This window comes from Amblyomma mixtum, chromosome 2, assembly GCF_055824585.1.
Source record: "Amblyomma mixtum isolate Tamu chromosome 2, ASM5582458v1, whole genome shotgun sequence".
In the NCBI taxonomy this organism is placed as follows: Eukaryota; Metazoa; Arthropoda; class Arachnida; order Ixodida; family Ixodidae; genus Amblyomma; species Amblyomma mixtum.
In genome coordinates this window covers 311,146,937-311,173,205 of record NC_143013.1, presented here as the reverse complement: position 1 = coordinate 311,173,205, position 26,269 = coordinate 311,146,937, and the positions used below count along the sequence as shown (strand labels likewise).

Genomic DNA, 26,269 nt, shown 5'->3' with positions numbered 1-26,269 from the left:
CCAATTGCCTGCGTTCCCCCGTCTGTGCGTGCGTGCCACTCAGCGGTGGAGCCGTGCGTTGTCCCCGCGGGGGCTCGTAAACGCTGGTGTCGATTTCTGAGAGCGAGCTTTGATGATGATGACAGGCTTGTTCGTCCTCTGTCTTGCACCGTCGCGCATTCGTCACTCGGCCAACTAGGGAATGACGGTGGATGCACCGTTTACTTTGGGGATTATTCGATGGTAATCTCGCGCCGATAACTGCACCAAGGATGTTATCCTGGTAGATGCCGTCATCGTCCTAGTAGAAGTAGTGGTAACACATTTGCGTCTCGTAATGGCAAAACTCATTTAATCTATCTGTCCCTCTCAATGATGTCACCACTCCGAGAACACGTGACCATGTTCTCACCAATGAGAACGGAGCATGGGCGTGTTCATTTACTAGGCAATGAAAGTACTGTATTCTTCTACCAGACAATGAGCCGTGCGATCCAGGTATATGGCGTGTAAGCCTATGAGTGACTAGGCCCTCGCGCAAAGGCGGGGCCTTTGTTACGTGCAGATATGTACTTGATATGTACAGATATCATCGGCACGCGGCCAGCAGATTCACAACAGATGCTTCAAGACGTGCGCACATGTCCACAACGCGCCTAGAGCGCAAACACGTCTGCTACACATGGCGAAGGTCGTCATCCCCGTTTGCCAGGCAAATACGATTGGGACCTAGAGCACCATACGAAGCACACGCATACACGTACAATACAACCATTAATCATGGCAGCTACCGTGACGGCGGCGGGCTCCCCGGCCGTTGGAAGGTACGGCAAAGTCTGGTCTTAGTGCATTGGCTTCGTTTAATTTCTGCACCGATATCTTCATAAGGTACAGTCGAGCCCACTTATAACAGCCGCAGATATAACGAACGCTCGGTTAGTGCGAACGAGGGCGGTGCTACCGTCAAAATATATATTGGGGCAATGGCACAGTGTCTCACATAGAACGAACTGTTGTGGCCTCAACACTCAGTTAGAGCGAACGCGAAGCTATCGGGCCCCCGTAGTTGACCGAGCCGGCGGTGTTTGGCGCGGTTTCGCTCGACTTCGAACCCGCGGCAAGCGAATTTAGCGCACTTTGTGTTCCCCTGACACGACGCGAACACAGAGCGCACAAAGCGTCCCCCGGCGCTCCTTTGCTGGTAAAATAAAGTAAAAAAAGAAAAAGCGCGCGTTGAAAAATGAAAACGAATAAGATATGGGCATCATTCATGCGTTCAAGGTGTGCTACCGGCGGCGCGTCATCCAACGCTTGTTGATCGCGATTGATGCTGCCATGCCAGTTCGCATCAGCTTGCTTGCCGCCGTGGAGATGTTGAAAGCGGCGTGGATGGAACTCACCGCGGCGTGCATCGCAGATTGCTTCCGCAAGGCGGGTTTTATGGGCCCAGGCATCGAGGACGCCATAGATCACCCACCGGAAGGCCGGTCGCACGAGGACTTGTGGCAACGCGTCGTTGACACGCAGCTGGCCGGACCTGACGTTGCCTGGGACGATTTCGTTTCTGCTGATGACGACGCCGACATTGCGGAGACATGCACTGACGAAGCTATTGTGCGTGAAGTGCGAGCCCTTCCTTACTGCCCAGAGACCGACGAGGACGATGACGAGGATGCTGCTCTACCGCCGGTTGCTGTGAACGCTTCAACCGCGATTGGTTACATCGCGTCGCTTAAGGAACTCGTGTGCAGCAGAGGCCTTGGCGATGAACATATTACCGCGCTGGAAAAATTAGAAACGGCAGTGATGCGATCAGGTTTGAAGAAGGAGACATGCATCATGGACTTTTTTCAAAAATAAAGCTAACTTTCGTCTCGCTTGCTCTTTTTGCCCGTATTATAGGTGGTCCACTTACTACGAACTTTGGATACAACGAACAAATTCCGCGTGACGATCAAGTTCGTTATAAGTGGGCTCAACTGTACTGCCGTTCACCCCGGGCACGGTGCTGTATTATAAGGCTCCAGAAGAAACGGAAGGCGTTCGTTTGAGGGAACTGATCACTTCCATGTTGAAGTTGTACTCGAAGTAATTGTGCGGCATCCAACGAAACCATATGTTAAGTGATTGTGTATTGCACCTTAGCCAGTAAACCTCGGTCAAGCCGTGTATATGAAACACGAGTTGCGGTCATTTGCTGCAGGCGTGCTCGTCCCATGAGACCGCCATTACACATACACTACCCAACAAAAAAAGAGAGCACAAAGCAAAAAAAAAAAAGGTTGGAGTGGACCGGACGAGGATGTCCACCAACTGTATTCGCTCAAACAAATAAAACCGCATGTTCACTAATGTTGGAAGGCCCGAAGCCAAGCATGAGACAAGCTTTAAAAGCACAGTGAGGTCAACTGGGTCCAATTTTAATGCGGCAGCTTTAGTAAAAGCGTCACGGGGCCAAAATGAGTCGTGGGTCATAAAATTGGCCCATTGGCTGCGGGGAAATGACGTTACTAGACAGAAAGTGCTTGCACAGACCAGAAGTGACGTCACTTTTTCCAATGCTGCTGCATTGCCAACACTTAATGTAATTAAGTGTCCCTGTGAACTTTTTTGTTCGCATTAAAAATAGATTCTAATTCTTCGTCTTATAGTATGCTGATGTTTGTACGTCAGCAAAAGACGCATTCATTGCTTAGAGAATTGTGGTTAAAATTTTCCCGCCACTTGATAGAAACTCGTGACGTCTAAACCGAGCAGGACTCCGTGATCACCGTTTTGAAGTGAATGGCGGTGTAGCCTAGCCTCTGGGATCCGTGCACAAAAAACTGTGTCGACGCACCGCTGTGTACTTCGACATCGGCTGGCGATGGCGACACGTGTATTTGATTTCTTTTTTTATTGTCCTCTTTCAGCTTGTGCAAGCTCCTTTTTCAGTGAAAGTATATTCAATTTGCACTCAGTGTCTCTTTAAAAAGTGCCTTTTCTCTGCCCTTTAAACGCCTTTCAAATGTTCGGAAATCTTCATTCTGCACTCAAAGCTCGTTTCGTTCGTTTTCACGCGCCGTATTGTTCACTTACGCGTCCTTTCAGTTCCCTTTCTAGGCGGGCACAAGAAAGCTCTCTCTCTCTCTCACACACACTTTCGCAGCCTTGTCTCATCGTCGTTCAGGAATTCGTTCGCTAAATAACTGGATTTCGCGCAAACTTGATTCACGCCCCGAGTGCGGGATGGTGCCGAAAGACTCCAGGCGCAAGGAGCGAGATAAATTTTGTACGCTGCAAAGAGCGAAAGTCGTAAGAGCACGAATGCTGCGCACACTGTACGAAGCGCTCGGCGGGATGATAGTGCACGTCGCGTTTCCTTCTTTTGTGCGGCCCGGCTAATGCTGTGCACATATATGTAACTGAAGAACGAGGCAGGTACCGGCGGATGCTTTGTATAGCGCCCCAAGACGCCTGAATGGAAAGCGGTGCGCAGCGTACGAGACACCGGAGAAGCCCGAAGCAGCAAGACTCTCATCTGCAAATGCGTCCGTTCGTGCGGGGTTGTCGCGCCAAAGCAGCCGTATGTTTTCGTGTTGTTTTTGTTTAGTTTTTTTTACTTTTCATTATCAAATGTTTAAACTGAGATGTTTGTGCTCTTCAATACCTGTTAGCATTTTTTTTTTACTTTTAAAAGCAAACATAGAAGAAGTAGCCAGCACGTCTGCATGGTTGCATAGAAAGAACTGTAATTCATCGCTTAGCTGTAGAAACTACAAGTGTTTAGCGATATCGCGCTATTTTTTTTTTTTTGCTTAGTCGCTATCTTCTATCTTCCAGTAATGTTGCGGAGCGTGTAAAATTGTGACATTCAATACATGTCAGCGTTAAGCTCGGTGCGAAATCTGTTCTGTTACGCTTATTTGCGCTTTCTCGCATAAAGACATACCGTTGCAGCATCATATTGTCTGTTCTTGCAATACAAGAGGTGTTTCACCTAACGCTGTTAGCAATTCTCAAAAGTAGGATTTTTTCACTTAGAAGAGGACTGACTGTCTTCGGCGTAGCACTCTCAGCGATGGCGTGCATCAGAGTACAGCTAAGACGTGTCAACTAGCAGGCTGGCTGACTAATATTAACAGTCAATTCTGTATCTATTACAGTCAGCTTCCTCATTTACTGAGATGGGAGTAGCCCACCGTAAGTGATATCCATATCAGTTCTTAGATTTTCGAAAATGCCATTCTCGTCGCCGCTGCAGCGCAAGGAATTTCGAGGCCACGCGTTCGAGCGCTCCCGTCAAACAGCCGCAAGGGTCACGTGCTGTTTTCGCAGCGCCCAGGCTGGAGAGGCGAGCGGGCAGAGAGTACACGACATGCGCGCCGATGTGTGACACGCGCTCTATTCGGCCGTGCAGTTTCAGTTTCACCCGTGCGCGACCTCAGAATTCCTTTCGCTGCAACCACGGCAACAATGGCATTATCGAAAATCTAAAAACTGATATGGATACCACTTTCGATGCGCTAGTAACCTCTCGGTAGGTGAGGGGCCTAACTGTAATAGCTTAAAAGTTCGTCATCAGCCTGACTACGCCCACTGCAGGACAAATGCCTGTCCCATATCTCTCCAATTAACCCCGTCTTTTGCCAGCTGCGGGCCCCGTATCCCCGCAAACTTCTTAATCTCATTCGTCCACCTAACTTTCTGCCGCCCCCTGCTACGCTTTCCTTCAGTTGCGATCCACTCTGTTACTTTTAAAGACCAGCGGTGCCTTGCCTTTGCATTGCATATCCTGCCCAAGCCATTTTTTTTCTCTTGATTTCGACTAGGATGGCATTAACCCGCGTTTGTTCCCTCACCCACTCTGCTATCTTCCTGTCGCTTAACGTTACACCTATCACTTTCCTTTCGATAGCTGTTTGCGTTGTCCTCAATTCGAGTTGACCCCTTTTCGTTCAGTATTCAGTATTAGGTAACCAGCCTGCTACTAGCACGTCTTAGCGGCATTCTGATGCACAACATCGCTGACAGCGCTAGGCCGATGAAAGCGCTCTCCTAACCCAAAAAGCCTATTCAAAAAGAAATGGTGGCAGTGTTCCAAAACAGATACCATTATTTCTTCATGGAGGTTGTCTGAAACAACCTGTATTTGTAGTCAAGTGGCTCTCATTCATGCTTTTGCAGAGATCGCACAGTCTCGCCCGATCGCGCTTTTTGTCATTCTCCAGTTAAACAACATCGTACTGATTTGCATTGTTGGTCAAGTTAAGTGCGCTTCATGACAAGAGCCTCTCCTGCTGATTTCCTTTTGACATTTTCTGCCACCAGCCTTCGCCACAGTACAAAATTAACTTTCCCTATAACCTGTTCATCAGTGATGTTATATGTTCTTAACGAAACTTCCATCAATTCGTAGCCAGCAATTCCCGACAAAAACATTTTTGAGCGGAAAACCGTTTATGAAAGCATTTTTTTTCATATAATAGATGATTTTAATATAACAATCAATATATCCGCAGATCACCCGATGGCAGTGTTACATTTTTTTTTTCTCTATTAATGTTTTCGTTTACGTCAAAAGCTTTCTCCATTGGTTTTCTATGGCATGCAGTCTTAGCTGCTCGATGCGATTGATGGAAACACTTTAAAAAGAAAGATTTGGCTACATATAAGAAGAATGGATCATTACCTTCAATATTTACATAACCATTTCTTACAATTTTAAAATTTTCAAAATTTTTGTCCGAGAAAGTTCAACATGCTAGACCGGAAAAGCTCACATTTCGGGCAATTTTTCTCTGCTGTAGTTCGAAACCTCCGCTAATATGGAAAAAGTGAGGCAATTTTACCTCTTAAGGTTCTCTGAAACTCCGTAAAAATTTTATTTTTTTGCCAAATTTTACTCCTCAGATTTCCTTAAAAAGGGACAATTTTCCAACCGGAACATCGGTGCTGTTCATTCCACCTCGGCGTGCCCACTTCCCGCGATCGAGCCATTGGGGACATTGGAAGTGCATTCTTACGCAGCTGGCGTATGCACGTCCACATTTATTCTATACGTTTCAGGTGGTTGCGAAGACTTTGCTAATGCAGGTGGTTATGCCGTGTATACCCAGAGGAAGGACGGTCCTCCGTTCGAAACTGTCGGTATTAAATGAAGATAATTGCAATGTTGTGACCCCTTCTTCTACAAGTATTCCTGGCCCATTGAACGACAAAACCTGCTGCAACTATATATATATATATATATATATATATTTGTTAGCTTAGCAGAAAGCAAAGAAAGACAGGAGATCTGCGACTTCTGAGTTCTCACAGACGTTGAACTCGTGGACGAGAAACCCCACATAATTATTTCGCATTACTTTCCGAGTGCGGTTCCAGAAAACGCGGGCCATGGCTCCTACGTTTAGAAACTAAAGTGTCAGTCGTGGATCCTCGCTGACATGCGGCCTGTCGAGAGCGACGTCACCTAGAACCGAGAGAAGCGCTAGCCAAGCGAGGGATCGTCACCGAGCTTCTCTCTCCCCTCCCCTCCCTTTCCGCTGACTTATTTGCTGTTTACATCCCTCCCTTCCCTCTTTCTCTCTCTCTATTTGCCGCCTCCTGGGCGCGGATTTGTCCACGTCGAGCGTATAGGCCCGGTGAAGGTTCGTGGATTTATTACTTTTGCGGACTCGCAGTCGGGGCAGAGGCTTCTTTATTCGTCGTCCGTCCGTCGCGTAGATGGCATCCGACGTGTGTCGTCATAGCAGCACAGCAAATACCTCGAAAGGAGATGGACCAGGCTTCGGAGATGTCTTCAACTGCCGGCATGTTTGACGTGTGGCTATTCTTGGATTCTCAGAAATAAAAACGCGTGGAAACGAAGAAAAACACGCACATACGCACACAAATGCGCACATATATACTCTCGTACACGCATACGCACACATACGCACCACACGTACGCACATACATAGAAGAGGCTCGGCGACTTGAACACCGGAGTCCCATTGCTGGTGACGGGCTCGGAGACGGTTCATTCGTCGCATCGTTCGTGTCACGGCGTGCGTTGACGTTTTCTGTTTTCGAGAAGAGCCGCCGAAGTTCCAGATGGACCTTGACGGTGCGGTCGCGAAGCTGCTCAGGTTATATGCGCACGTGAGGTATAAGATACACATACCGACCGACCCAGGATTGCGCCTCATGCAGCGTCGTCGCATAAATGGAGTTCCCGTGTGGCTTGTGACGTGCGCCTGACAGGTCGCAGAACCCGCTTCATGTGATGGAGAAAAGAAGACAGGGAAAATAAAATAGAGGATCTAGATGAGTGGACAGGCAATCGGTCATATGCCGCCTATATAGGACTTCTCTGTGCGTGGTGAAAAGCGCAATTCAACGGATATATATAGCTAAAAATATTCTCAAAATTTCTGTTGATTAAAGGGCGCCGTGTTCATTGGCCTCATTCGTTACGCCTGCTTTCGGCGGCGTCGAGAGAACATTATCAAAAAGAGCAGGATCACATTTCTGTGCTATAAGGCAAAAACTGATATTTATGGACGTCTATAGCATAAGCTGGTAACAAAGGAAACTCATATAAGTTGATTGAAACATATGACTCCCATCGTATGAAACTTGCAGTCTGTCACTAGCTCGAGACAGTTCGTAACAAACCATGATATCATCCACGGTGTGTGTGTGTGTATATATATATATATATATATATATATATATATATATATATATATATATATATATATATATATATATATATATATATATATATATATATATATATATATATATATAGGGGTTGCCAAAGCATGAAGTGCTTGACTGCTTAAAGGCGTATATAGTGAGGTATGCGCTTCGTTAAAGAAAATATTTTTATTTCACTCGATGTTTCGATCGGAGGGCCGATCTTTTTCACTCTTGAAACATATTTGTCCTCTTTCTCTCTCTCGATATATATATTCCTATATATCTTAGGTGTTTTATTACAATCGGTGGGAGAATGCCCGGTTAACTAGCGCAGTCGCTAATCAAGTGAAAACGCGACAGTCTTTCGTCATATGTCCGTCACCCCGTCTTTGTGTGTATTCCATCGTTTGTCTTGAACTGCTCTGAGCACGCGTCTCAGTGAACAAACCTCTGCATTATTTTTCTTGTGTTCTTCTACTCCGCTATAATAATATTTTTGTCTGTGTTCTTTTCCGCGAAGTACCTTTTATTTCTCCCGCCATAGCACACATGGTGGTGGTGGTGTAAAACATTTATTTATACTATATACAAGAGAGGTATTGCTTGGACCGTGCCTGAAGGGCCCGGCCCTCACAATCACTAGGAGGGATCCCTAGTCCGGGACCCCTGTGGCCTCCGCGGCGGCCCGGGCTCTTGTCACCAGGGCTCGTTGGTCCTGGAGAGTTGAGCAGCCGAGCAGGGCAGCCTCCCAGTCCTCTCGGGTGGGGTGGGGGTGGGGTGGGAAAGCAGGATTGGCAGGGCATGCCCACTCCATGTGATACGTGTCCGCAAACACTTCCCCACAGTGTGGACACTCGCCCGAAAAGGCCGAATTGAAATGTTTGAGCACTGCCGGGCACAGTACCGTGTTGGTGTAGAGGCGAAGTAGCCAACGCTCCTCTGACTTATTGAGGCCTTTACAGGGGGGTGGGTATCGGCCGTGAGCGTTTTGATACAGGAGAGAGATCTCCCGAAAAGTAATAGCCGGATTAAAATCAGTAGCCGGATCAGGCGGCGAGAGAGGCGATGCCCGGTGGTTAAGCGCGCGGGCGGTAGTGTCCGCTACCTTATTTCCCTCTATCCCCGCATGTGCTGGGGCCCAGATGATGGTGCGCCGTGTTGGGAAATCCCGGTACTCACATCTGTGTAAAATTTGGAAAGCACGATCTGGAATTTGGCCCTGTTCAAAATTGCGGCAAGCTTCCCTTGAGTCGGTGATAATGACATGCGGCGTTTACTTTTAATCATTATGTCTGCCCGCCTCGTTTGCTTTTGAACATTCTTCACACGATGCCTCACGTATGGCTTTAATTAAGGGCTTCATCAACGCATTTTCCTCCGTGGAAATTTTTGCGCGGGCATCTATGCATGAAATCAATCAGTTATTATACTGAACTGAACTTGATTTATTCCAGTTGAACTAAACTGAATTCAAAAGCGATTTTTATATCACACTGTGTGAATAGAGATGCGTCAGCAGCTCACTGAATTGATTTAACTGATGATGATCAGTTTTAATGGGTCAAGGGCAGCTTTGTACAAATAGCGCCACGACACAAGGTGTTTTTCGTCTACACAAGGTCAGGTCAAAGACCTGTTTTTCAAGCATTTCATCCGAGAGAAGCCGAGCGCCAAGCAAACGGAGAAGTTCATTGTAATTATTGGAAACTGGTGAATACCGGCAGGGCTAGGAATCGAACCCCGGACTTCCCGCATACGAAACAGATGCTCGAATGACTAGGCCACTGCTGCGGTTTAACTAACTGAACTGAAATAAATTCAACAACACTCCCGTTATAATATATGATGCGGATAAAAATCCGTCTGCAGTTAGACTGAACCCAACTGAACTCAACTGAACTCATTTCAATTAGATTAAATTAGGCAACGTGTCGAACAACGTCGAAGCACGTGCACACATCGCGTCATTGAAAACATACCTGGCGGGCTGGCGCAGATCTCGTTTTGATTCATGTCCAGTGCAGTGTAACTTATAAAATGCATCGTGATTCGGCAGTAAGTCTCATGCCTTTTTTTTTTTTCATCTTTCTTTCCGCAGGCTTCGCCTTCAAAGAGAACAGTGCTCATCCTGGTGACGCTGACCGGCGTGAAAATATGCACCACCGACGGAAAGGTACGAGATAAGAACATTATTTCGCCTAACTATGAGCGTATGGGAAGCTGAGCAAGTATAGCGTTACAAGCCTTGCAGTTCTTTCGTATACATAGAGCCGTATAGAAGCGCACAGGTAACCTTGTCACATAGCAAAATTTCCTACAGTAAAAGCCAGTTCCAGCGGCAAACAGAAGTATAAGCAAGTGACGCAGGAAAGAGTGGAGCGACCGCGCGAGCGCTATAAACCCTGTGTCAACGGTAGAACGTTTGTCCTCCGGCGACAGTGTGTACGATATTCGTCATTGCCGCAGCTGGTGACTAAAACGTTGTCAGGTTCAAAGACACATAATCGTTCCTTACAGGTTTTTCCACCGATAGCATTCTTTCTTTTTATACTTCCCCGCATTCCGCTTCTCACGTCGCCTACTCTGTTGGGAAATGCGACTTGCGTTGACCTTTCTGGAAGGCAGCGCTGTCTAGCGTTGGGCTGCTGACGTCCATTTGACCTACGGCGCTCATGACGAAAAGTGAGGCAAAGAAAACAAAACAAAAAACACACGCAACCGAGACAGAGCTGACGCCTGTGTTCCGTCTTCCTGGACGTCGCGGGGAATTCTATTACTTCTCGCTTGTCTCTGCGTCCCTTTCATCCGCACACAGAGAGGCACTATACGACAGCAAAACGTACGAACACGGCCCTGCGGTTCCGCGCGAACGCAAGCCAACATCGACTGCAGCGTATGTGCCACATGGCTGACGTTCGTTCGTTTCGAGCGAAAGAAAAAAAAGAAGAAAGTAAACGCGCGAGTATTAGGTACGGGGAAGAGACTGCGGGAAAAGACATTCAGTGCTGTGTCCGCAAAGCTTCGTCGCCTTCGCAGAGTCGCGAATGGCGAAAACCCGCTTAGATACGTAGCACGGCGTCGACCGAGAAATCCTCCGCTCCTGCTATTGTTTTACTTGGCTCGCATTAAGGACGGGGACTACATCTAGGCCCGCAAAGGCGCCGGCTGTTCTTTTTCTCACAGCCGCTGGCGGCAGGCGCAGATTTGCTTCGGAACAAGGAAAGTCGACGCCCTGATGTTCACATAGCAGCTATGGAAGCAAATGGCGGTTACTGGCGATTAAAAAAAAATAGAAAAGAAAGGGATGCATATGAACTGCAAACAAACAGAACGGTACTGAAACCCAAGAAAAGCGGACCGTTTACACCCGGATTTCTCATTCTGCGGAAATAAGCCTCCGGCGGCGGCTGCCTCTTCGCGATCGTTTTCCGCCCCGTGAGCTCTGGATTCTCCGTCGAAGCGAGCGCGCGCTCTTCGGGGACGCATGCAGTGTAAATACGACCCGTCTCTGGGGCTCCGCAGAGACGCGCGCCGGCTTCGTCGCGCTCGGCTGGCAACGACGGGGTATATGCAGGCATTAGGCGCGCGCTATCCGGCCCGATGTCGCCACGCGCGAATCACCGGGTGCGGGACAGTCAGACGAGAGAGTCGCGGAAGGCCAGCACTTTGCAGCCTAATTAAAGGGCGATCAGTGGACGCGCTGCGATATGCTGGTAGGAAGTGCGGACAGCTGTCCAGCTCGTGCTCATTCAGCATACCGATGCTACTGGTATGAATGTAATAAATACTTAACTCTGCCGGTTGAACTCACTCCTTGACTGATCTGTAGTGGTTCTTTCACGATAAGTGAATAACCATATGAGCGAATAAATGATTCAATTAAGCTTTATCTTCGGAAAGAGGAAGTACGTTGGCCTAATTTTGGGGAAGGAGAACTGGGAACAGAGCGAATATATGAAAGTATGCGCACAAAATGATCGATCCGATCGATCGATCGATCGATCGATCGGACCAACCAACCAACCGACCGACCGACCGACCGACCGACCGACCGACCGACCGACCGACCGACCGACCGACCGACCGACCGACCGACCGACCAACCAGTCAATCAGTCAATCAGCCAATCAGTCAATTAATTAATTAATTAATTAATTAATTAATTAATCAATTAATCAATTAATCAATCAATCAATTAATCAATCAATCAATTAATCAATCAATTAATCAATCAATCAAGCAATCAATCAATATAATCAATCAATCAATTAATCAATCAATCAATTAATCAATCAATCAAATAATCAATCAATCAATCAATCAATTAATCAATCAATTAATCAATCAATTAATCAATCAATCAATCAAGCAATCAATCAAGCAATCAATCAATATAATCAATCAATCAATTAATCAATCAATCAATTAATCAATCAATCAATTAATCAATCAATCAAATAATCAAATAATCAAGTAATCAAGTAATCAAGTAATCAAGTAATCAAATAATCAATTAATCAATTAAATAATCAATTAAATAATCAATTAGTTAATTAATTGATTGATTGATTAATTAATTGATTGATTAATTAATTGATTGATTAATTGATTGATTGATTAATTGATTGATTGATTGATTGATTGATTAATTGATTGATTAATTGATTGATTAATTGATTAATCAACCTCAGTCGGCCTTTTTATCTAACTTTAAATGTACTAAGCATTTCGTCAATCGTAAGCAACTCAGACAAGTCGATGGAACTGGGCATTATTATTGAAGGCTTGAAGCGAATTTTTATTGACGCTTTACAACCTGGCACCTGTAGAAGATGTACAGAGGTCAAAACGCTTGTCTAGAACGCGTTCAGGGCGTGTTTCGGACTAAACACGCGATATCTAGAGATAACATGTGGTTAAATATAGTCTGGATGTAAGCATGTGCAGTTAAACTCACAGAATTTCATCGTCATTATTGTCTTCCTAGTCGTAGCGGCTTTGGGAGCTGCCGAACACACAGCTTGGTTGTTCTAGACATGTGGTTTGACCTCTACGTTTGTTCATTTGTTCCTTGACGTGCTGCCAAGCACTGGATTTTTTAGAATTAATCGCAATTCTAATGTTTTACCTCTCGTGGCGCCTGTCTCCCCACCTTGCACTGCGTGGCCTCTCCTGATCGGTACTGTCTTACTTTGGATGACGCCTTTTTGTTATCTTACCGTTAGACAGGCTGGAGTCCCATGAACAAAAATAGCTGCTCTCCTCTTCCCTGAAACGCCCTCGAGCTACACACGTGAGCGTACTCGGTCGTCTGGCCTCGTGTAGTGGCTTCGCTACAAATCGTGTCCCGAGGCATTAACGAGGGCAACAATTGGCTACCGGTTTTCCTTTTTTTTTATTCGACTTTATACCTGAAACTTCTTGGAAACAAAGAGCGCGCTCGACGAGAAATTTCAGCCTGAAAAACGACCCCCCATGGCAGCGCGCGCACGCAGACCTCAATTTCTCTGCGCCTCTGATGGCTTTGTGTTATACCTGAGGGGGAATGGAGCTCTTTGTGCCTGGGCTCCGATTTCGGGCGTCTCGCATGACAAAAGCAATCGTCGAGCCCGCAAAGCCACGGCACACACATCGGCGAAAGGGCTGGGTCTCGTCTTTCACCTTAGTTTTCCCGCAATATCTCGTGGCAGTCTTTTTTAAACATAATAAAACGTAGACACAAAGCAGGTAGTGCACACACGCACAAAAACAAGAGGGCATCACGACGTAATGCGAAGACCGCGTGTGCGCTGCGGTTTCTGATCGTTTGGAGATTTTCAGTAGAATGCGTGCAGGACGAGCGAGTATTGAGCACGGAATTCTCTCAGGCCTCATCACACCGGTTCGCGCATAAGCCGCGCCATTGAGAGCCGCGTTCTACATCATGTGATTCCACTGGCTCTGCGCTGTTGAATGTGAGGGGCCCTTTGGGTCCCTGATTAGTCCGGCTCCTCTCCGGGTGGTCCATTACGTCAGACCTGATAAGCAATATTCGTCGATTAGACAGACGGCGCAGTGAACCACGTGTCTGTACCCAGGAGAGCAACGTGTGCTAGGTGCTTTCAGGCGACACTTGTTGTCCCCGTTCCTAACAGTGAATATTCTGCCCTCGTTGCTGGGGCTTCGACACTGCCGCTCTTCACGCTAGCTCAGCTCAGACTAATGACGTATAACTGTCCTGTTCTACAAATAAATACTGCAAGTAATCTTTGCACACCTTTCTTCATTTCAGCGAAGTTTAGTCCAAGGTAAATGGCGGATAGTTATGGGGCCTTCTGAAACTATATTTTCTGAAATTGATTCGTGATGAAGAAAGCTTACCATATACGCTCGCTGAAAGGCACGTCGATCGGTCGTAACCAGCAATACCTGCGCACGACATTTTGCTTGGTTTGGTTTATTGGGGTTTAACGTCCTGAAGCAACTCAGGCTATGAGGGACGCCGTAGTGAAGGGCTCCGGAAATTTCGACCACCTGGGGTTTTTTAACGTGCACTGACATCGCACAGCACACGAGCCTCTAGAATTTCGCCTTCACCGAAATTCAGCCGCCGCGGCCGGGATCGAACCCGCGTCTTTCGGGTCAGCAGCCGAGCGCCGTAACCACTGAGCCACCGCGGCGGGGTGCGAGCATCTGCGATTCTTTAACGTAGACTGGCATCGCACAGCACGCGGGCGCCTTTGCATCTCGCCTGCACCGAAACGCGGCCGCCGCGGTCGTGTTAGAACCCTCCTCCTCAGTCAAAGACAACTCAGTTGCCGTCATTTAGATGGAAAGTACTTGTAGCATCACACAGACTGTTGAAAACCGCGAGAAATAAAGTAAATACCAAAATCGATCATTCACTTGATAAGCATACAGGTGGCTGGTATCAGGATCTAGGAATGATAATCGGACTTCTTCATGACTGCCGAATCGCGCGCATGCGGTTTGCCACCTAACACATGCCTGCTGTTCATGTATGGAGAGTGGTTGAATGATATGCAACAAAAAATCTGGGTGCGTGTGTGCATGACTGCGCGCGTCTTTGTGTACGATATTTACATCCATAGCGCGCGACACTCCTGCGTACGCTTACACGACGAATCAATCTTCACCCCTTTCCTCGCAAGCCTGTTTCGAAACTTTTAAGACAACAACTCACCAAACAAACGCAAGCGCGGAAAATTTCTCGCTGAGAATCGACGAGAAGAAAGCTTGCATAGAAGGAGCGGCACAGAAGCGAAAAGAAAGCAAGCGTATCCCTGCGGGAAAAGAATCATCCATCTTTCCGCGGCTGCGCCAGGGGAACGTTTTGTGTCGCGGTTTTCCCAACGGACAGAGCGGCGGCGGCGGCGACAGCCGCTTGACTCCCGCACGCGGGCCATTGTTTCCCGCTGTTCCTTTTCTTTCCTCCCGAGTACAAACTTCTCCGTTTCCCTTTTTTTCGATCCCTCTATTTACATCTTGTTTACTCTACGTGTTCCGCGTTCTTTCCCCAATTTCTATCCTGAGTCTCACAAGATAACCGTGCAGCTTTGCTAAAGCTGTAGCAACGATATGATCACAGGCCGGGTTAACAAAGCTATATCACACGCTCGAAGGTAGTTCAGCCGCTGATTTGCCAAAGAGCTTCCACAGCACTGCATGGTTTTAGTAGAGCAAAGCGCAGTGGCTTAGCAAAGGCTCCTTTATATAAAGCGCAAAAAAAGTTCGAAAAACATCGTCTGTTTTGCCCGAGCTATTGTGCGTGTATGCGTTTCTCTTTCTATCTAGAGCTCGACGGTTTGTTTTATTTCCAGATTTCTCAGTTAACTGCCTGTTATCTAGATCTTGCTTATAAGCTAACCAGTCTAGAGTCGACGCTGTAACGCCGGCAGTCACAGCGGGGCTGGGAAGCGGTCTCGACGAAGTGCTGGGTTTCTACGAGGGGTGGAGCTAGAGTTCGCGGTGTGGTGCGCGCATGATTGATGAAAAGCTCTCGGTCGTTGTTACCTTTCCTTTTTTTTTCTTCTTTAACATCTGACTGCTCGCTTGAAGAGCACCGTTTCACGTCTGACAAAGAGCCAGAAGCGTAGCTTTAGCTGCTACTCACTGCACGCTTCCTGATTGTCCCTGGTGCTCCTCAAAAGTCATATTTGTGCAAGTTGGTGGTGTAAACGGTGTTGAAGTGAACTTTAGGAACTCAAGCTTTGGGAAGGAGCTTTATCTTAGTTCTCTCCGGAAGAATGCACTAGCTCGACCTCTCCGGCGTTGTTATCTTCCACAAAATTGAAAGCGTGGATCTCCAATACCGTAACGGGAAGTACATTTAACGGCTTTCGCAGTGTCACAACAGAGTCGAACAACCGGACGTATACAGCATTCTGTGATAAAGCGGTGCGACAACACAGGATGAAAACGACAAACACTTTGAGCGCACGTGCTTTTTCTCTGTTCTTTCGCGTTCTCGATTCGTCGCGGGACACTGTACGGCCACTTGCTCGACACTGTTAAAGAAGTGGCCGCCGGGTAAACGTCTCGTTTCTTCATGCATATGATACTGGAAAAACAAACTTTTACTCATTTCATTGCTGCTCTTTTTCCTTTTTCCCCCTTTATTCCCTCCCCAAGTGTAGGGTAGCCAACTGGGCATCGCCTGGTTAACCTCCCTGCCTTTCCGTTCTTTGCTCTCTCTCTCTCTCTCTCAAACTTTTACTTTGGACATGCGTTAAAAGGGATACAAAAGGAAGTAAAAAAAAAATAAAGAGACACTTAATTCTAGCATAGCATGTTGGCACTGCGATAACATGCTTTTGCCGGAAGTCGCTGATGGTGCTTGTCAGACCCGGGTTGCTCTTCCGGAGCAATGCTTTTCCCCAGCTCTTCCCCTAAACAGTCTGCCACCGTTGGCTGGCAGAGGCTTCGCACAGACGAACTTGGTCTGGCGACGTCCCTTCCTTCCAGCCAATAGGCATTCTCCTGTCTGGTGACGTCACTTCTGGGCTGGTGACGAGCCCGACTGGCCAGTCAGTTCTTTTCTGGGCTACGAACGCCGGACGGCGCCCTGTTTTCGCTCCGGTGATGGTTCTATGCTATCGCATAAAATAGTGTCCTGTACCAGTCAGAATTATCCAAAACAAAGGTTTATTTTTTCCATATCACACGATGCAAAGTGATCGAAATCTCTCGGGAGCCACCCACTTTAGCGCCTCTTTCTGTCTTCTTCCTTTCACTGCCTACTTCATCCCTTGCCTCACGGCGCGGTTCGTGCGCCAACAGAGAAATGAGACAGTTACTCTGCCTCTCCTTTCCTCACGACCAGTTATCATTATTCTTCCCTCATATTTGTGTTAAGAAGACTGCTTTATAACTTAAGACGACAGAAAGGTGTCCGCGGTCGTCTCGCATTCCGAGCTCAAGTATCTTCCACTGGCTTTGCATTGCTCCACGAAGACCTCATAGCTGCTTTGAAACAGCATTACATTCTCGGAAATGACTTCGTTGAGCGCACGCCTGTCAAGATGGAAAAATCGCGGTGCGCGTCACCTTTAATGTTCGGCGGTGCCCTTCCTCCGAAACTTCACTCCGCCGTCGGTCGAAAGCTGGCCGTCCGGATATTTCGACACATACGGATGATCTCTGCAGTGTACGGTCGAGAAGTTCAGTGCATTCCACACAAAGGAACGTAGCTCGGCAAATCGGCTCCTGCTTCGAAAAGTTCGGCGTGAGAGCTTGTAAGAAAGAAAGAAAGAAAGAAAGAAAGGAAGGAAGGAAGGAAGGAAGGAACGAAGGAAGGAAGGAAGGAAGGAAGGAAGAAAGAAATAAAAAAGAAAGAAAGAAAGAAATAAAAAAGAAAGAAATAAAAAAGAAAGAAAGAAAGAAAGAAAGAAAGAAAGAAAGAAAGAAAGAAAGAAAGAAAGAAAGAAAGAAAGAAAGAAAGAAAGAAAGAAAGAAAGAAAGAAAGAAAGAAAGAAAGAATAGAAGTGGCGCCGTGAGAGAGATAGAGGTATTTGCCCGCGAAGAGCTCTGCGCCCTGCGGCGGGTCTCCGAACTCAGTGCCGGCGACGAAAAGAGGAAAGCCGAGTTCTGGGAATAAATTATAATAGATGAAGAAGAGGAAAGAGTTAACCGGGGGTGGATAATGATTACAGCAGCGAGAACTGTCCGCTTGAAAAGTGACCCGTTCCACATCCGAGGCTATAAGAGGGGCACAAGCGCGGCCAGCGAAGATGCTGTCCCCGTCGTGGGGGAAAGAGACCGATTAACATGCAAAATCGGCCTCTTTCTCCTCTTCGCTCTCCTTCGTGTTTCCTCCTCTCACTCGCTTGTTACCGTGGGCACATACCCCTCCGTGAAGCAGGTGGTGAAGGCGCAGGTCTCCCCTTGCTCGCAAAGTGAGTGATCGGGGTGCGCCGGCGTTTAGACGCGCGATAGCGATCTCGAGGAGCGCTGCTTTCGGCGGGCTCGCTCGCTCTCACGGGTGGCATCGCGCGTCAAAGGAATGTTTGCACACTCTCGCACGCACTCGCAAGTCTGTCCAGGCCTTCGCTCGCAGTCGGCGCGCTCACGTCGCGAACGACGGCATTCCCACCACCACCACCGCGGCATTGTTGGCGAGTGGCTTCGAGGAGGGCGGTGCTCCTCTGCCTGCTCGTACAGGTTAACTACGTGGTCATAAGTCACCCGTTTAACGATAATGCGCTTCTTCCTTTTTGCGACCCTTGATCGGCTTGGCGGGGCACTAAGCCGTGACAGCGTCTTGAGATCGCCATGGTAGCCATGGCTTTTAATGGTGGACGCTTGGTCTACAGTGACGAAGTCAAGGTTGGGCACCGAAGTATGCAAAAGAAAGGAAAGAAAGGAAAGAAAGAAAGAAAGAAAGAAAGAAAGAAAGAAAGAAAGAAAGAAAGAAAGAAAGAAAGAAAGAAAGAAAGAAAGAAAGAAAGAAAGAAAGAAAGAAAGAAAGAAAGAAAGAAAGAAAGAAAGAAAGAAAGAAAGAAAGGCAGCGCGGGTACTCATGCCTTCCTGCGGTGACAGCAATGAGTCCCTTCGACTGGTTCCGGCTATATTTGCTTAAGGTGCCCTTTCTCGACAGCTGGATATATCCACTGACGGGCTTGGATTGGGATTAAAGTAGGGCGTGTACTGGCCCGCCCTTTTACCTTCCTCGTGCGCGAGGCTTACACCTTGTGGCTGCGTATGGTGTAACGCGCAGCGCGTGTGTGTCTACCACGCTGGTGTGTACAGTACAGTGCCCACACTCGCCACACCCCGTGGTTATGTGCTGGGGGTCACAGCTACGCGCGCACTTAGCCGCGCACGCGAGAAGCTTGGGCAGGGCCGCGGAGCTGCTGGCCGCGTCCACCTGTGGCTTCCGCCGTGTGGCCGACGACGACCTCCCAAGTCGCCCAGACTCGGGGTGGCATCGATTTTTCCACTTGTCGCCGCCGGCTTCGCGCGCGCGCGGACTTTTTTTTTTAGTGCGGTTGACGCGCTGAGGCAGCAGCGCTGCGTAGAGAGACAAGATCTGTGGAGGTTTAAAACGCTCCTTTCTCTCAGGTCCTTTCCTTATTCTGCTTTTTTTTTTATTATTACGAGTCGCGAGGGTTACTTGCATGTACACGCAAGAGCTTGCGCCACTCTCAGTACTTCAACTATTTCGTGCAAGGGTGTCGCAAAGGGGCGTCTGATAATGCAGCCCCTCGCTGGTAAAAGAGAATTTGAATCTCTCGCAGATAAACGTTTCTTCATTTTATGTCTTTTAGCTTTATTAAAAGTCGCGGCACCAGGTAACCCTGCCTACCCGAAATCCGAAACCGGGAAATCATTCGCGATGCGACGTTGGCGACTAATTAATTAACCCGCCCAATTGACGCAGGCGGTGCTGATGGCGCACGCGGTGCAGCGCATCTGCTGGGCCACGTGTAACCCGGGCCAGTTCCAGTTCGCCTTCCTGGCCCGCGAGCCGAGGCAGCGAGCCGACCAGAGGCACTGCCACGTCTTCCGCACCAGGAGCCCCAGACAGGTATGTGCATGCCTCCCTCTATCAGAATGGTCCATATAGTGTGTCTTGACGACTTCTTATGGACTCTGTTGCCTTCCTATAGAAATTTCCTTTTGTTTATTCATATTCTATAGATGTCTACAGACAAAAGTCCACTAAAAGTGTATGGCCATAAATCTGCAGGTCGTCTATAGACTGTCTATGGGATTTCTATTGCCTATCGACTAGTCTATAGGATTTGCCTATAGAAAATAAATGGACTTTTTAGACAGTCTATGTCTTAAGAAATTTTTGTAAGGGCTGTATGGAGTTTGGCTCCTCCCACTGACATGGCACTCGCGTTTTTTCAGCTCTCCTCTCATTGGTCTTTTTTTTTAAATTAAAAGCAAATGTTTTGTTTGCTGTTATGAGCCACTGGCCGTATTTCACTGACCGTAGGTGATGGTGGTGAAAGAATTTATTGAGACAGAGAGGAACAAGTTCGCGAAGACGGGTGGGGTCCTTAGTCCAGGGCTCTACTGCAGAGAGCAGTTTCCCTTAATTGCTATAGTTCCACATAGGAGACATTGGTCACAGCTGCGATCTAAGCAGCGCAGCTTCCCAGGTCCCCATTGAAGGGGAGGGGATGGATGAAAGGTTTGGGTGGTGTTGACAAGACCACGTTGAGTGTAGTATAGATAGGGGAACTCCGAGTAGGGTGGATGTTTTTCCCGCTGTTGAATTAGACACGGTCTAGTAATGCGAGGTGTCTTTATGTGTGGGATTAAAGTTGAAGTCTGATCGTGGTCTCCAGTCATGTGCGCAAGTGAAGTTGTACAAATACGGTATTTACGTATTCATGCGTCAGTGGTCGTTTAGAATATGTGAACCCAGTGTTCAGCAAAGTTTTTTACTACCTGCCGCTGTGGCTCACTATCGCGTTTTGCTGCCGACTCACCATATGTATGTAGTACATGGGCTCGGTCCAGGCTTCGGGCTAAGACAATCGCAATACGATGGAGAGGAAGAGCAAAAGGGTTCACGTAATTGGATACTGAAGTTTAGGGGCGCGTGAAGTGACATCAGAATGGTAGATATTAATTTATAGCTATCGACTGCCCTCAAGTACCGTCCGTATGTAGCCTGCACAACATTCACCCGAAAAACCCATTGACTTAAAAGAAATCGACAGGGGGATCAGTAAACCGGTGGAATTGGCATTAAATATCGATAGTGCTTCCATAGATGCGTGTAACAAAGGAGGCAAAGCTCATGAGCTTATCAACATCCATTGAAATCACATAAAAATTGCAGTCACGAAGTAAGCGTAGAAGTTCCCGTGCCTTTTCTTCATTATGATCCTTGACGTTGACTGATCTGCCGTGTTGTCGAGCATCGGGACGCACCAATCTTCACGCGTTGGCCAGTCATACAGAGTTTTCTTGCGCCTCAAGAGTTTCATGGACAGCGGTCTGAAAAGTGAAGTAACTGTCGGGTAATAATTAATAACATCTCTGGTTACCAGCGCCGCGCTCTTTGGACGGTCAGTTCACCGAAGGCTTGAGCATTGCGTCCGCCGCACACCAAACCACAGTGTCCGTCGCTTCTTTACGCCAATATAATAATAACGGCGACATGTCAGAGGAGATTTGGACAATATCTCTGTTCGATTTTCCTCTCTGGTATTCGTCGTATTTGTCCATATGTTTTTTGCGCTCTCTTTTATATAAATTTCCCAGCCTCACTGTCACTTTTGCGAAGATTTGTTCTATAGGTGCATATAGCCTGAAGATGACTACTGTGTAGCGCCGGAAGTTAAAATAGAAAGCAATATTTTTTCGCGCGGAATTTTTGTATCAGAGCAATTCATTACACTTCCAAGTTGGCCCCGCGCACGAAAGAAATACATTGCATTGCCCGTTACTGCGAAAACTGATTTAATTACTCCGATTCTATTACGGCAGCGACAAGCGTGGCAGAGCGGTGCTTCGACGGGAAACACGATATGTCGCGCTGCTGAGAAGATGAACCTTTCGGAACATGCAAAGGTTCCGCTTACGCAGTGAAGCGGGGACGATGTCCATCCACTTGTTTATGCGCAGTCAACGTCCGCGCCTGGGCCGCTGTCATTTGGGCACGTTGAGTGCATCCACCGACGTGACATCCGATACACCCGTGACACACGTGACACCCGATACTCCCGCGAATATGGTTTACGTCTGTCTCGCATAAAACAAACCATGGGACGCTCATCTGTGCCGACACGGGAAAAGGAAAAGAGATGCGTACCTCGAAACATGGCTTCGCGCGTCAAGCGCATTTGTTTACACGAAGGCACAAAAATGCGCACAAGCGAGTGTGTACGTATTAGCATACAAGTAGTGCGACTGTCATGGAAGCGTGCGCACATGCAGATATGCTGTCGTACTGTTCAAGGAAATATTGTGTTCTTTCCGAAATTGTTTCTGTGTATATGCTTACTTTACCTACAGTACTAATAATATTTACCTTAAAAACACTTACAACATATACGTGCTGATGCAAAACCGAATGATGCAAAACCGACCGTTCTCAGCACTATCAAGATAAATAAAAACGAGTGCGTCCACTGAGCTAAAAATTCTTAAACTGTTTCACGACGTTTCTAACGGAACCGTTTGGGAATATCGTGCAGTTTGGACGCCAAGCTTTACATTTCGATCCCCCCCCCCCCCCCCCAAAGAAAAAAAAATGGCGTCTTCAAAGATCAGCCCCTTACAAAAATGCTTCTTGAGACAGTGTTGAAGTTCTCATGAGCAGACTCAACACGCCATGTTGAATTTTTGTTGTGACCAGGATGGGCTAGTGTTGGTGAATTGTTGAGGCCGAGTTGAAACTCATTGGAAAAGTGGCCACTGTGCTAGAGTTGAGCATTCTCAATGAAATTTCTGCTTTGCGTTCATGTTGAATTCATGTTGGAATTACGGGAGTGAATCAACACGCCATTCTGAATCTTGGCTGGGGTAAAAAAGCAAAAAATCCTGGGAATGCATTCGTATTGCACCAGATGGACCGACTACCAATGCAATTTTCGGCGGTATATTCATATTGCTGCGATTTCTCGTTAACGTGAAGCCATCACCCCCTATGACGTAACGCTCCACACATACGCACAAACACGTATCTATATAAATATATATACACATCCATACATATACATACACATCCTACACATCCATCAGATAAAGAGCATGGGACAGTACTGCACACGAGGCTGTAGAAAGAACTGACAGAGTTCATCTTGATCTTTAGTGCAACCTCGGCTTCGCCCTTATATAGTCCTACTCAGGGGTGTCCGGACCTGCGCAGGTTATGGCCTGCCGATCAGCAAAGTTATGTCAGTTATTACTCTTAATATTTATTTATTTTATGTGTAGTAGAAGTAATGAAGTTCATATGCAACGGTCTATTATTTGACGACCTTGATTTATTCGTAAACAACTCAATGAAAGCATTAATTAAGCGCCCTTTTTTATGAGAGCACATACGAATCCTCCAAAGTAGGTATGCCTGAATGAGCATAGTGCACTTTTTTCTATGCAAGAAAATGACTTTGAGCGGTTTATGAGAGTTTTAGCGGGTGCTGCATGCGTCCTTAATATGTGTAATGTGATCAGGTTCTGTTTACACGATGGATGTCGAAATGATTTCATTTAGTTAGGCTTAGAAACGGCTGCCTTGAGATGATTCAACTTAAATCCAACAGAAATTGCTCAACAGTAAATCTCTTGACTACGCTCAACAAAAATTCCGTGTAGCAGGTGTTGGGTAGGCGCAACATACACTGAGTTCATGTTGGTTTCCAGTTGATTCAACAGGAGCTCAACAAGGCGTCAACTGAAGCTCAAAAGTCATTTTTGTAAGGGGCTGTCGGCAACTATAAATTCATTTTACTCAGAAAAGAAACAAAAACGAACCAACAGCCTGTATATAGTGCAGGTGAATACGGAATGTCTTCTGCCAGAGCACATGTCGAATTTTAAAATTGCTTCTTACACTTCTAAGCCGATTCCGCGGTGCGTCGATCCAGGCCCGTGTTGAACTAAACACGCACGGAAGCCCGTTTCAAATTCCATTTGATTCGTGGAACGGAGGATCGACGGAACTGCGCTCCTTCCCTCTATTCTCGCAGATCAAACGTCGAAATGCAAATGGAACTCAGGATCAAAGAGATTCGATTGCGCGAGCGCGCACTGACCGTACTTGAGAAAACAAGGGAAATGTACCATATACCGCCGCCCTGTGCGCCTGAAAGAGCTATACGCTGTTCCCAAACTTTGCTCCGCTGCCTCAGCGCGTGCTTCCGCCGGAAGACTGAGCGCCTCGAACGTCGTCCTATTTGGCTTCATCAATAGTTAAGCGCTGAGAAATTGACTGTGTATTTGTGCGTGTGTTTGCGCGTGTGCATGTGTATTTGTGCGTGCATGCGTGCGTGCGCACTTTTAAATCAGCCTCGCGCGTATAAATGTATGTGTATGCGGACGTCGACACACTGCGCATTTCAGCGCCCGGCCAAAAACAAACAAACAAACAAACAAAAAGGTAAGTTTTAAAGCAATGCGAACAAGGGTGCGGACCGATGGAGGAAAATAAACGAGTGTAACCCATGTGTCCTGTGAGGAGGAGGAGGAGGAGAGAAAATTCGAGAAGTAATCGAAAGAAGAGACGGCGAAAGAGGCGCGTGTTTGCGTCTTGCGCACAGTGTGCTCTTCACGGGGCGGCCTCGGGGCCCAAACCGTCCCGAGACGCATTTTACTCGGCGTTTCTTTCCTTCGTTCCTTTAATATTTTTTTTTCCTTCTTGCCGGCGGGCATACGAAGTGATCTCTGAACCCTGTATACGTCCGTCTTCCTCGATCTCCTTTCGTGCTGAATTCGCGCTCCCTGAGCGAAGCATAACATCGTCGCTCGCCTGTGTGCAAGAAGCCGGCGGTTCTCGTATACACTGGTAACTGGCGGTCACAATTGAACGATGCCTATTCCGACTCTTACGCAGGGTGTAATCTTTCAGAATCCTGCTGTGATGTGAACGGTAAAGAACGATGTTGTGGGAGCTGAGAAGTTGCAGGAAAACGAAAGAGCTTTATGTACAAAAGGCTACATCTTGCGGGTTTTGTACGAGAGAGAGCTGGCACATGTTGGCACTGTGCTGTGTATAAATAGAGTCAAAGTTCCGCAGGTTCCTTCCCGCCCCCCCCCCCCCCCCCCCCCGCCATTTTCCCCCACACACATACATTGTCCCTGTGCTATCACTATGCTATGCTAGCAAAAATGACGATATTTTCCAAACTGCTCTCGGGAAAAGTGGCCCAGAAAGGGATTTTTCGTTGCAAGTAAGGGAATTTTACGTTACGACATGGACCACTACTGCTGCAGCACCGGTGCGGATGACGTTCTGCTACAGCGCGAAGACGCGCTTCCACTCCGTTGGGAGCACTCCTTTCCATCAGCGGGAAAGAACAGGCGCCGGGTCGGGAAAGGCCGTACAGAGTTCTTTCGGTGCGGACGGCGGCGTCGAAGCAAGGGTCAACAGCGCGCGGACAGTTTCCTTTGACACGCGCCGCTAATTGACGCCGCTGAGTGCCCGCTCCCATAACTCCCCCGCCGCACACTCGGCGCTTTCATCCTTTCGGCCGCACTTCCCTCCGACTCTCCTCCCTGACGTCGCCTAGCTTCCCCATCCGCGATCTTAAGGGACTGCACGAGCACACACACACACGTTGAGTGGAGGCAGCAGCCAAGCCGCAGCTCTGTGCTGGACTGCCCGGGCAAGAAGATCGCTCGAGCGGCACCTCAGGGTCCACCTTCCTTTTCTTCCACGGCTTTTCTCTCCCTCACGATGTCGAACTTGGCAATTGCTCGTGTATGCGGACGCGGCCGAGCGTGTTTGCCGAAAGGACGGGACAGCGCCGATCCCGCGTATACGCTCGCGCCCGGGAGACTGGCCCGGGGCTTTAGTGAAACGCCCTGGCGCTTTCCTAAAGCGGAGGCCGGCTTCGATCGAACCCGGGTGCTGCGTGCGAGCGGGGACAGCTCCCAACAGCATCGTACATTGCTCTTTGCAGATTCAACTTTTTGTTTATTTGTTTCTGTCCGTCGTGAGCGGCGCCCAAGCAAGCTCGCCGTCTATTTGGCGATGTATAAACATACGCAATATACCTTGTTGCGCATGGCGTCGTCTGCGGACCATGTAAATAAACGGTTCTCGCAGGTATACGATACCCCTATGGAAAGCCGCAAACACATGCGGGCATCAATTTTCGGACCGGCGGGAGGGCGCGGAGGCCTGAAGAAGTGGTACGATACAGAAATAGCCGCTCCCAGCGCAGCCCACTCTCCCACAACGTCCCGATCGACTCCCTCGACCTATCGAGCGACAAACCCATAGCTCCATTGACGGAGCACTGCATTCGACATCCGGAAATCGCGGGTTCAGATCGCATCAGCGGCATGTGATTGTGCTTTATTTGGTACTTTTTGTGAAATTATTTCCTTTCTATATTGGCTACGCAATTAGTTTTCCTTCTGTATTCGGATACAACTCAATAACGAAGCGGCTTTTCCCCGTCAAAGCACCTCATTCCAGCCAGTGGCGTCGGCG

The 26,269-nt window shown here is 47.8% G+C and overlaps 1 protein-coding gene across 1 annotated transcript in view; it reads left to right on the top strand.

The window, feature by feature from the left end:
• Positions 1-26,269, top strand: part of LOC149364964 (uncharacterized) — a 165,740-nt gene that overhangs the window by 57,037 nt on the left and 82,434 nt on the right. Inside the window, exons 3-4 of the mRNA XM_089574955.1 lie at positions 9,746-9,820; positions 19,526-19,672. Coding sequence (XP_089431081.1) covers positions 9,746-9,820; positions 19,526-19,672 — 222 coding nt within the window. The remainder of the gene's footprint in view (positions 1-9,745; positions 9,821-19,525; positions 19,673-26,269) is intronic.